The sequence below is a fragment of the Monopterus albus genome, unplaced genomic scaffold (genome assembly GCF_001952655.1).
Source record: "Monopterus albus unplaced genomic scaffold, M_albus_1.0 scaffold46.1, whole genome shotgun sequence".
Classification (NCBI taxonomy): domain Eukaryota; kingdom Metazoa; phylum Chordata; class Actinopteri; order Synbranchiformes; family Synbranchidae; genus Monopterus; species Monopterus albus.
In genome coordinates this window covers 2,277,517-2,288,237 of record NW_018127926.1, presented here as the reverse complement: position 1 = coordinate 2,288,237, position 10,721 = coordinate 2,277,517, and the positions used below count along the sequence as shown (strand labels likewise).

At 39.5% G+C, this 10,721-nt stretch overlaps 3 protein-coding genes across 4 annotated transcripts; all 3 read left to right on the top strand.

The window, feature by feature from the left end:
- Positions 1 to 1,335: 1,335 nt before the first annotated feature.
- On the top strand, positions 1,336 to 5,105 carry polr2i (RNA polymerase II subunit I). Its single transcript, XM_020600249.1, has 6 exons — positions 1,336 to 1,544; positions 1,701 to 1,755; positions 2,238 to 2,311; positions 2,749 to 2,823; positions 3,963 to 4,014; positions 4,270 to 5,105. Exons 1-6 carry the CDS (start codon positions 1,483 to 1,485, stop codon positions 4,330 to 4,332), a joined length of 381 nt encoding a protein of 126 aa, XP_020455905.1. The 5' UTR covers positions 1,336 to 1,482; the 3' UTR covers positions 4,333 to 5,105.
- A 100-nt stretch (positions 5,106 to 5,205) lies between these two features.
- pglyrp5 (peptidoglycan recognition protein 5) lies at positions 5,206 to 6,988 on the top strand. Of its 2 annotated transcripts, XM_020600248.1 has the most exons (4): positions 5,206 to 5,544; positions 5,655 to 5,850; positions 5,976 to 6,094; positions 6,279 to 6,988. In XM_020600248.1, exons 1-4 carry the CDS (start codon positions 5,532 to 5,534, stop codon positions 6,458 to 6,460), a joined length of 510 nt encoding a protein of 169 aa, XP_020455904.1. In that variant the 5' UTR covers positions 5,206 to 5,531; the 3' UTR covers positions 6,461 to 6,988. The 2 variants fall into 2 exon arrangements, with proteins under 2 accessions (XP_020455904.1, XP_020455903.1); XM_020600247.1 differs by having other exon boundaries at positions 5,206 to 5,850.
- A 1,716-nt stretch (positions 6,989 to 8,704) lies between these two features.
- On the top strand, positions 8,705 to 9,910 carry foxg1c (forkhead box G1c). The gene has a single exon (XM_020600291.1). It carries the CDS (start codon positions 8,705 to 8,707, stop codon positions 9,908 to 9,910), a length of 1,206 nt encoding a protein of 401 aa, XP_020455947.1.
- Positions 9,911 to 10,721: the final 811 nt, after the last annotated feature.

The following is a 10,721-nucleotide window of genomic DNA, read 5'->3' as shown; positions in this document are numbered from 1 at the left end:
GTTAATGCAGCGTTTTCCTTTTGCATGTGTTTTTTGGTTTATGCAGCGTTTTCCTTTTGCATGTGTTTTTTGGTTTATGCAGCGTTTTCCTTTTGCATGTGTTTTGTTTAATGCCGCGTTTCTGTCTTGCATGTGTTTTTTTGGTTAATGCAGCGTTTTCCGTTTGCATGTGTTTTGTTCAATACCGCGTATGTGTCTTGCATGTGTTGTGTCTTTTGCATGTGTTGTGACCGTGTCGGCCACCGTAGGAAACCATAAGAGAACGTGTGTAAAAGAGTATATGACTTTTAAAGCTGGTGTGTGGTGAGCTAGCTGGCTAGCTAGTAAATGGTAAACAGCATACCTAGTTTGGAAGACGACCGTCACTTTTTCCAAGGAAAAAAAATAGTGTTAAATCTTGTCAGGAACAAGCAGCATCCCACGACGTCCTTTTTTTTACCATGTGTGCAGACTGGTCCAAACCGGGTGCGTCCTGTGCCGTGTGCATGTGGCCCTAAGGGCTGTACTGCGCATGCCAGGAGGTCAGGATTGAAGCGAATTGAGAGAAATTAAGTGCATGCAACTAACAGCAATATATGATCAGTACTTAAAATGTCCCAAAAATTTAAATACACTCAAAACAAACGAGTTATTCCTTCAACAATTTATTTTTGAGTTAGGTTAACTTCATTGGATTGTGTGAAAACAACTTTTCTTGAAGATTAAGTTATGTTAACTTGAATCATTTATTAAGATATACTGTTCGGGTTTACAGTGTACTTCCAATTTTGTACCATTTAAAATGAACTTTATAGTATAATAAATAATAAATGTAGGCCTATGCTGTATATACTGCACTGTGCATATGTGTGTGGCATATGTGTGTGAATGAGCATCAACAGTGTGCTACATTAAAAATTGTGAGAAAGTGGTTTATCTCTCTCAGTTTTTTGTCTGATAAATGTAGCCAAGTGGCCAATTATCTGTATAATGGCTTTGCTGGGGTTTGTGTGTATAATTGCCTTGTAAAAAAATGCTATTCAAGCTAAATTACCACAATGAGCCAATATCACTAAATAATTATTAGGTGAGGTTTGTTACATGAATAATTACTTAGGTGTATGTTTTTGTCAGTGTTTTCTTGGTTAATATGAGGAAACGGTGTTTTATATATGTTGTTTCATGACAGAAAAAGTAACCCAAAATTTTGTGTTTTGCGTCATTAAATGCAATGTTCGACTGAAGTGAACTCATTTGCTGCATGCCAACAATAGTATTATATACTGTAACTTTAACGCAGACATGTATGTAACAAACGTTTTGGTCTTTCAACACCTAGATGGCGCTGTTTCTGAAATCATAACACAGTCAACAATATACGCATGCGCAGATGGTCTGTTTTCAAACTGGCCGCGATAGCATGCGCGTTAGCTGCTTTAGAAAGTGAAGCAGCGTTATACTTACCGTATTAGTTAGGTTTGTCGTTATTGAGTAGTTTCTCTCATGGATTTAGACGGCGGAACCTACGAGCCAGGATTTGTTGGGATACGATTTTGTCAAGAATGGTGAGTATGAAGCCGAATTGAGGTTAAATAAGTTAACTTGTTAGCTAACGTTACATGTTAAAGCTAACTTGCATGCACCTTAACGTAACATTGTCTCAATATTAATTATGCTAAATGGAACCAAAACCTATTACGCGCTCTGGCTCTGTTTTTCAGTAACAATATGTTGTACCCTAAAGAAGACAAGGAGAACCGTGTCCTGCTTTATGCGGTAAGTGTCTGGTTGAAAGCTAACAGCTGTAGGCTAACGCTAGTGTGGTGCCAATGTAGCCTGTGGAGTATGAGCTATGATGACTACTACCGAAGTTTACAAATTCACTCAGCGAGTCCCTTTTTGTCACGGTAATCGTAGCACTTAAACCTAGTGGTTTAATTTGTCTAGGAACTAGCCAAACCTATATGTAGAGGTTGCGTACGTTGTTAAATGCCTTTGAAAATGTTTAAACAGTATATCCGTTTGGATTTTGTGCGCAATGCAATGACTCTTAGTGATGACAGTCACTCCCAAACTTATATTTGGTTACATATAAAACTATAAAACCTCTGTCTGTAATATTTCAGACAAAGAAGACCTTACAGGATAGCTTGATGTAATGCAGGAAGGCTGTGTACTGACATTTACATTGTGTGCCTGTAATAATTGTGCTGAATGCCCAGTTTTTATATTGAACTTGAAATTATCCTAATCCACAGTGCAGGAATTGTGATTACCAACAAGAGGCAGACAACAGCTGCATCTACGTCAATAAGATTACCCATGAGGTTGAGTAAGTAAAAGAAACTGTAGTGCCACATATATTACCAAGATGATGATTTACTTGCATTTTGACTAGTATATCTTTGTGCTGTTTTGACTGCTGTTTCATCTCTGCTTTAATATGTGACCTGCTTGTTGTGCAACCTCTGGTGAACTTTGAATAAATAAAAATAATTGACCAGAAGCAAGTGACAAAGTTAAATGCATTGACTCCACTGTGCAGTGATGGATTTACATGTGTCCAACAGTCCTAAAATTTAATTGAAAAAAATCTTTACAGTTGGTTTCTTGGGTTTAACTGCACTTACTGTTATTATGATAGTGTAAAGAAAATATTGATTGATTGCACATAAAGCAAAGCCTTTCCAGTGTGCCACCACTGCATATGCAGTCTCTTGAGGGCTGTTTTGGTCACTTCTTCACCATTTCACTTTGTTCTTTCTCCAGTGAACTGACACAAATCATTGCTGATGTATCTCAGGATCCAACGCTACCAAGGACAGAGGACCACCCCTGTCCCAAGTAAGTTTTACAACCTCAGCCATATAGGGATGAAACTGTGAAACATTTTTTATCACGAGTGACCAAAATGACCACGGTTATCACTGTATTGTGTTAAAATGGCCTGGAAATGTTCAGAAAGTACTGATACATGAACTGAAATAATTATTTTATTTTGAAAATCATAAATAAAATTTGCAGAACTATGCACTTTTTTGTAAATCATGACAAGGTACCAGTAGCTTACTGGATTTGTCTGCTGCATGCTCACTATAAACAAGGCATTAGAACATTTTTTATTATTATTCACATTCTCTTTCTCTCTCTCTCTCATGCACACACAGTCTGAATCTTAAGAAAACTGATGGTCCAACAATTACATAGGTAAATACAGTGTAGTGTTTCTCCCTTTGGACCAGGTTTGCTAACCAACTAAGTCGGCAACTGTCAGATTTTAAATTAACAAAATAGTATGGGTGTTTGGGCTGTGGCTCAGGAGGTAGAGCGGGTCATTCACTAACTCTAGGGTTGGTGGTTCGATCCCCTGCTTCTCCAGTCCACAGGTTGAAGTGTCCTTGCGCAAGATGTTGAGCCCCCAGTGATATCACTGCATAACATTGTGTATCAGGTTTATTGGTGTAAATGCAAACTAAGCATAGGCTTGTTGAATATATATGATGACCACACTGTCATCATAGCTGTTAGAGTATTACACCTTTTGCTGACTTTACACAGACGTCATCATATGATTTTCGTATCGTCAAGTCTTGACCCCTTCGTCATTTTTATGTAGTTACATTTTGCCAGAGAGAGCTTTCTTCTGCTCAATCACAGAGCCGTGGTCACATTTAAGTAAACTCATTGTATCATTAATCGGTTTATTATCTTAGTGTGGGGATTTACAGAATCTGTAACTGATTGTCAAATATATACTGTATAAAAAGCAACCTTCAGGCAGTCTTACATGGAGGAGCACAAGCAGTTTGGAACTTAAACTTAATTTTTTGTTTATTAGTTTTTATATATACATTTGAAGAATGTCATGGTGACACCAGCATTTTATGCCTAGAGCACACCATAGTCTTTGGACACAGTGACATTGAGCAGTTCTTTGCAATAATGTACTTTCTAATGACCGTGCATGCATTGTCTCTTGTCAGATGTGGTCACAAGGAGGCAGTGTTCTTCCAGTCTCACAGTATGAAGGCAGAGGTAATGATCATTTATATGTGAATAAATGCATGACCTTTAGTCTTTATATAGCTGCTATATGTCTTGGCCTAGAGCTTTCTGTGGTCCATGGCATGCCATTTTTTGCTCAATAACAGTAGTACGCAACTGTCTGCTTTCATGCAAACATATCCTGACAAGACTGGGCAAGACAGACCAATAAAGACAAAATCTACACTACTCTCCATAAACAGCAGTAGATAAAATGTGTGATCAAAACATCTTGTTTCCTGACAGGATGCTATGAGACTGTACTACGTCTGCACGGCTCCTCATTGTGGACATCGATGGACAGAGTAAAACTGGTGATGAAGAGGGCTATCATTGTCATCTACATGCTGTTCACAGAAATATCCCTAGCTGCTGCTCAAGCGGTTCTTTGTTGTTTTTTTTACTCCTACCATACCTGTCACAAACCTGCACACACAAACTGGTAGCTGTGAATATAATAAAATGCATTACTGTGCAGTTTGTTGTCTAACGGCAGTACTGCCCTGAAATGTACCGTGGCTTACAGGTTGTGAGACACCATCTTGTGAATATAATGTAGATTTATATAATAGTTTTGGTAACACATTATAATACAACCTGTGAATTATAATGTAATGTTTTTGTATTAATCAGGTTCCAATAACATACTTAGTACTTCCTACTGGTACTTAAATGTAGGCACAGTGGAAGAAAACATTAACAAGTGGCCATTTTACTCAGGAGTAGTTTGGTATGCACTACTCACAAAAACTACTACTACTAAAAGTATGATTTGTTTGCCCTTTCCCCTAACATGCCAAACTAGTACTCCCTTGTTCCTTGTAATTTTGTTTTCTTCCACCTTATCCGCATTTAGATACCAGTAGGACCCACTAAGTGTTAAGGTAAGATCAACCTTTATTAGTCCTGCAACAGGGAATTTTGCAAAGGTACAGCACCAGAGGGATAGAGAGCCTGTTTTATTGGTGCCTGATTCATAAAACTGCATTATACTGTCAATTACAGGTTGTATTTTTTTTTAAACATTTGTGATTTTCAAATGTGTTTTCTTAGATTAAAAGAATCAATTGTTCCAAATGTCTCTGAGTGTTACATGACACATAAACACGGGTACAGACGTATATTACATAAATCAGGGTTCTACCACTTCTTCATGCCATATACTGTAAAATCATACATGCTACTGATATTGCAAAATAGATAGTACTGATTTCCTCTTTGAACTCCCATGACTTTCAACATCATAAAGCGGTCATGTGTGAGCGGGTGTCAAAAGAATACAGATTTTTATCCAGTTCTGTGGTGTATTAAGAGTGTTGGTTCAACTTCCTCCTTTTCCTCCTGCTTGATCAGTTGGCAAATAATGTGCTCATTAAAGTGATCTACAACGACAAAGGACGTAATGTGTACTTCCCAAGACCACACCTCCTTAAACAGGTTCTCTGATAAGGCAGCTGCACAGTCTGCTGCTGGTCAGTCATCACAACCAGGCAACTGTGCACACACTTATGGAACAAAAAGGTATGACGGCAAATCTTGTACTAAACTTTGAGATCTTGTTGCAATGATAGCTGCTAATTTTCAATTATGGCATAAGCTAACTTTTGATTGTGTTCCCAACTGGTTTTCAGTTAACATTGTTTCAAGGCTGCAATGGGGGGCAGCTGCCCCTCAACAGAGGGCGATACTGAAAGGCTCTGCCCAGAGAGTTGTCATACACCACACCGCCTTACAAAGCTACAAAGGCCTGGCAGAGTGTAAGAACCACCTCGTCAGCATTCAGAGAATGCATATGAAAGAAAGAGGCTTTGATGATATTGGATATAAGTGAGTGGCTCTATTGTATTTACTGTTTGAAGCTTTAATGCAGTTGTATGTAATAAGTGGTCTAATATGTATCTCTTCTCTTGAGTTCGGTGCTATCAGATAATCAGTCACGCTGTATGTTTCAGTTTTCTTGTCGGAGGAGACGGTATCGTGTTCGAGGGCCGTGGCTGGGGCGTGGTAGGGGCACATACCAAAGGCAACAATTATGACTCATTGGGGATTGCCCTCATGGGCAACTTCAATGGTAAGCACGCATATTTACTTTTCCCATTGTGACAAAAATAGCAGTTATGTCTACAGAAGAGCATAAAAACCATAACAGTGTTTCCATAAGCACTACAGGATGGCCTTGTGAACCCATTGATATGCCTGTTCTTGATACATTATAGCCTACTTTATAATGATAATACTGCTACTTTTGATTTCAGATGACACACCAAGCAAAGAGGCGATTTCCTCAGTTAAACAGCTGCTGCAGTCTGGAGTTTCCCAGGGCTTTTTACACCCCGAGTTTGTCCTGTTAGGACACAGAGACCTGGGAGACACACAGTGTCCAGGAGAAAAGCTTTATGCTGCACTGCCAACACTGAGGGAAACTAAACTAAGCTGAATTACCAAGGTGGCAGGATGAAGAACTTTATAGATAAAACATTAAATCTCTCTTCTTTTCACATTTCTATTATGTCTCTCCTTAGCCAAGGGGAGATTTGCATGTATGTTGTAACAAAGAAGCCCTACAGGTTTCACAGCTTGTCAGGAATTTCTCTTGCAGCAGAAGGAGCCGTCACAGGGATGAGACATATAGGCCATCCCTGTCCAGTTTTAACATGTTTCATTTGCATTTCATTACAGCATATGGTCACCATATGGGTCTTATGTTTGATTTCAGTACATTCTTTTGTCCTTCAGTTTTAGTTAGCTGAGTCAGTGCAATAAATGGTTAGACGTATCTACATATATATATATATGAAAGGGTTGTGTTGTTGTTAGGGTGCTACTGTAAAGTCATTCTAAACAACAAGCATGAAATCAAATATTGAACAGAGACTTGAGAGGATTACGGGTGTTGAGACTAATGTGCGCTTTCTACGGCACTAGAAACATTACTAACAAGTGATTATGGCCCCTATCAAATTGATTATCAGATTTTTTTTTTCACTGATCACTTTTTAGTATGAAAAGATTTTACATCACTGACTTTTTTCTTTTTTGTCTTTGGTGTAGCAAGCTGCTGAAAACATCACTACCTCTAACATGTTAATGGCCTGTATGTTTGCTCTTTTCAGGCATTTGTATGCATAGCAGGACACCTGAAAGTGCTATAAATGGATGTGGAAGTGGAGTAAAGACATTGAGCTACAACATAATAAGGAAAAGGGTTTTCAAAACCTACAAGTGCAAATAAATTTAGAACAGGGCTCGTACAGGCCATCGAACAGTGGGTCTTACAATGAAGGTCATCAGATATCTACATAATACAAAAGTGTGAAGTGACTGTTAAAACAAAGCTGTCAAATGTAACATCAAACTCTGACTTAACTCCCACCTGGGCCATGTTTTGTGCTCTGCTGACTGAATCCTTTATGAGAAACGGACTGCAGTGACACAGTGTTGTATTCTTGACAGTAACACCTGTGTGTCTATTTGTACTGTAGTGCCATTAAGTGTGGTATTGAGAATTAGATTGTTTAACTTTATTTCTGTTTCCTGTGCAAGACAATAAATGTCTGAACATGCTTCATTCACATCTGATGTGATGAATCCTTGTCTCCTGGGAAAGCCCTAGTAAAGAGTATTAGAAACACCAAAGCAGCATTGTCTGTAAGATGTCTAATTTTAAAACCTTAGCTGAGACAGAGAAGCTCTCTAACTTTTGTCAGTTTAGGAATCTAAGTATGATATTTTATGGAATACTTAAGTGGTTTTAAATGATTGTGTTCCCAAACAAATTCCACTTTGATCAAATGACCAAAAACAACATGGCATTAAGAGGACCTGTGCATTTTGATATACAGTTTCCTGCCTCATTAGTGATGCGCTTTGATTTTTATTTTGAAATCAAGGGATTTAAAAAAAAATCTCCCAACATATCATGTTCACTATATTAAGACTTGTTTTACCAACAAGTTCGTTTCAGGTTACAACGCCTAGACTGCTTATCTTACTTCTTCTTCTGCTGCTTCTGCTGTCAAATTGTCAACAAGGGTGCTCAGAGGGAAACTGGGGGAAACGGAGAAGAAAGATGAGCCCAGCCCCAGAGGGCAGGGCGCATGCAAGACGGTTGAGTTTCAGGTGTCAGGAAGTATAGGCCTAATAATTGAACCAGAGAGTTCACCGATCAGTCAGATAGATTGACAGCATACTCATATCTTCCCGGGCTCAATTGCCTCTTGGCACGGTTTGGGTGGGACCTGTGTGTTTGGTATGACGACTGTAACCTTCGAAAAATTATTTAGGCTACTATAGTTTTTTAATAGTGGTAATGCAAATAAAATATTTTGAGTTGCATTGTGTTCTTCTTACTGATGTGACATGATCGAGATAAACCTATTAATTTTCTTACAAATAGCCGATGCTATAAATACTAGGGTATATTTGTTCTATTCCAGGATCCAGTCCAGTCTAGAACATGCACAAATTACGCCTCCAAATGTTTCATTTTTTTTATTCAGTGCACAGTAATGCGCTACTTTTTGTTGGTAACGAGTCCCGAGCTGCTGTGATCATGCGCACTTGTCACGCTCTCTGGCCAGTGCGTCCTGGCTCCAATCAGCGCATCTTTCCTCTCAGTGGGTTCAGTTACGCGCTGGGCTCTGAACACCGGGCAGGTTTTGGGGGGATTTTAACTTTTAGGATGGGGGATTTGAAAGCTTCGGAGCGATTTTTTCACAAGTCCTCATTCAGCATCAGCAACCTGTTGCGGAAACGAGAGGGGGTGATGAGTAACCAGGAGTCTCCCTCTCAGAAACCGCGCTCCGCGAATCCAGGGAAATCCAGTCAAGAGGAAAACTTTGACAGTGAAAAAAACTCCGGAAACTCAAGACAGTGGACTTCTTTAGGCACCAAACCGGTGATTGCAAATGGAAAACAAGAAGGAAATAGCGGAGAGCCAAAGAAAAGCGGGGGAGTAGAAGAAAGCTTTAAACCTGAAAAACCTCCTTTCAGTTACAACGCCCTCATTATGATGGCGATCCGCCAGAGCCCGGGTCGCCGGCTTACACTCAACGGCATCTATGAGTTTATTATGGAGAACTTTCCATACTACAGACAGAACAGACAAGGATGGCAAAATTCAATCAGGCACAACCTGAGTCTGAATAAGTGTTTTGTTAAAGTGCCGCGCCACTATGATGACCCAGGAAAAGGTAACTACTGGATGCTGGACCCCTGCAGTGAGGACGTCTTCATAGGTGGCACATCAGGGAAACTCCGGCGCAGGGTCACATCTGGCTCCAGGGCCAAGCTTGCACTAAAAAGAGGAGGTGGTCGTCTGATGTCTTCCAGCACTACAACCAGCGTGACCTTGGCCGCAGCGAGTTCGTTTTACTGGCCGGTGGTCCCGTTTCTGCCTCTCCAAACACCAGTGCGTACTCATATTGGCACAGGAACTTACCTGAGCGCTCACCCCCGCTTTTCCAATCATGCCGCATCAGTTGTTTCACAACAGTCCCGGTTTAGTCCTGCAGACGCCGATCGGTTCGTTCAGACGCACCAGGAAATGTCATACATCGGAGTCAGTTGCGCGCCATCCCGTCGCCATCAGCTTGGCACTGCCTGCACCGCTTTCTCCACATCCATGCCTACATGTACCCTGCCGCTGTCGGAACCCTGTTCTTTTAACATGATCTCCGGACAAGCCAGTTACTTTTACTCTCACCAAATACCGTTTGCCACAAGTTTTGGTCCGTGTCAAGAGGAATGCGCAACAACCAAGACATCTCCGGGACCATTTTTATCCAAGAGTGGTCACTCAGACCTCGGAGGATGTTGTAATGACTTTCCAAATTACGGTCCTCATGTCAGCTTAAGCCCCCCTTCCTCTTGGAATTTAGAAACATAGAGTAACAGTCATAAAACCCAATATCTAAGATTTAAAATATTGCTGTACATAAAATATCACATACAAATTTACAAAAATGACGCACAAGACCATAGCATTGCAATTTGGAATTATTTGAGTTTATGAAACTCCTGGTTAATGTAAGAAAGTCCGCAAGGGTTTGTTTATAAATGTCTTACTATAAGGGTCTAAAAATAGCCATTGTACATTTTCAAAAATGTACAAAACACTGGTTATGTCAAAACACATCACCATAACTAGGGACAGGGTCAAATAATAGCCTAATCATTAAAATGGAATCAGTGACTTTTGTGTGCATTTGTTAATCGTAGTAATATTCCTGTTTTCTAAACAATGTTCTCCATGTTAACTTTGCTCAGTAGTTTGTTTTACATGTGTGTATGTACTTGTCAGTATAGAAACCGAAGTATCCTAATGTTTGCGCGCATGTCACAATTATAGGCCTACGGCCATTGTCTGTCGCTATCCATCAAATACCGAAAATTTAAATGTAAAAAAATACATGTTTTAAAAAGAGCTGGTCACATGTGTGAAGTAATTAACTTTAACCAATACGTTGACCGACACCTTTAAAAGCTTTTAAGTTGTGGATTAACTCTGATATGAACGAGTATAGGCAAGAAAAGTTCCAGGTAACTTAATTGAAATACAATAATCAGTTAAATTAGTTTTAGTCCAAGAAGGTGACGTCTTTTACGTAGACTACAGTGTAAATAGTGTTAAATGACAAATGTTCATTTTATAGGCTGTCTTTGACTTTGTTAATGTTGCAACTAAAATATTACATTCC

What these genes read in the sequence shown, in the direction of transcription:
- polr2i (XM_020600249.1), top strand. Translation starts at nt 1,483, where the DNA reads ATGGATTTAGACGGCGGAACCTACGAGCCAGGATTTGTTGGGATACGA. An exon ending in ATACGATTTTGTCAAGAATG is followed by an intron (nt 1,545 to 1,700) that starts GTGAGTATGAAG and finishes TCTGTTTTTCAG; the next exon opens with TAACAATATGTTGTACCCTA. An exon ending in GAGGACCACCCCTGTCCCAA is followed by an intron (nt 2,824 to 3,962) that starts GTAAGTTTTACA and finishes GTCTCTTGTCAG; the next exon opens with ATGTGGTCACAAGGAGGCAG.
- pglyrp5 (XM_020600247.1), top strand. Translation starts at nt 5,588, where the DNA reads ATGATAGCTGCTAATTTTCAATTATGGCATAAGCTAACTTTTGATTGT. An exon ending in TTTGATGATATTGGATATAA is followed by an intron (nt 5,851 to 5,975) that starts GTGAGTGGCTCT and finishes TGTATGTTTCAG; the next exon opens with TTTTCTTGTCGGAGGAGACG. An exon ending in CCTCATGGGCAACTTCAATG is followed by an intron (nt 6,095 to 6,278) that starts GTAAGCACGCAT and finishes TTTTGATTTCAG; the next exon opens with ATGACACACCAAGCAAAGAG.
- foxg1c (XM_020600291.1), top strand. Translation starts at nt 8,705, where the DNA reads ATGGGGGATTTGAAAGCTTCGGAGCGATTTTTTCACAAGTCCTCATTC.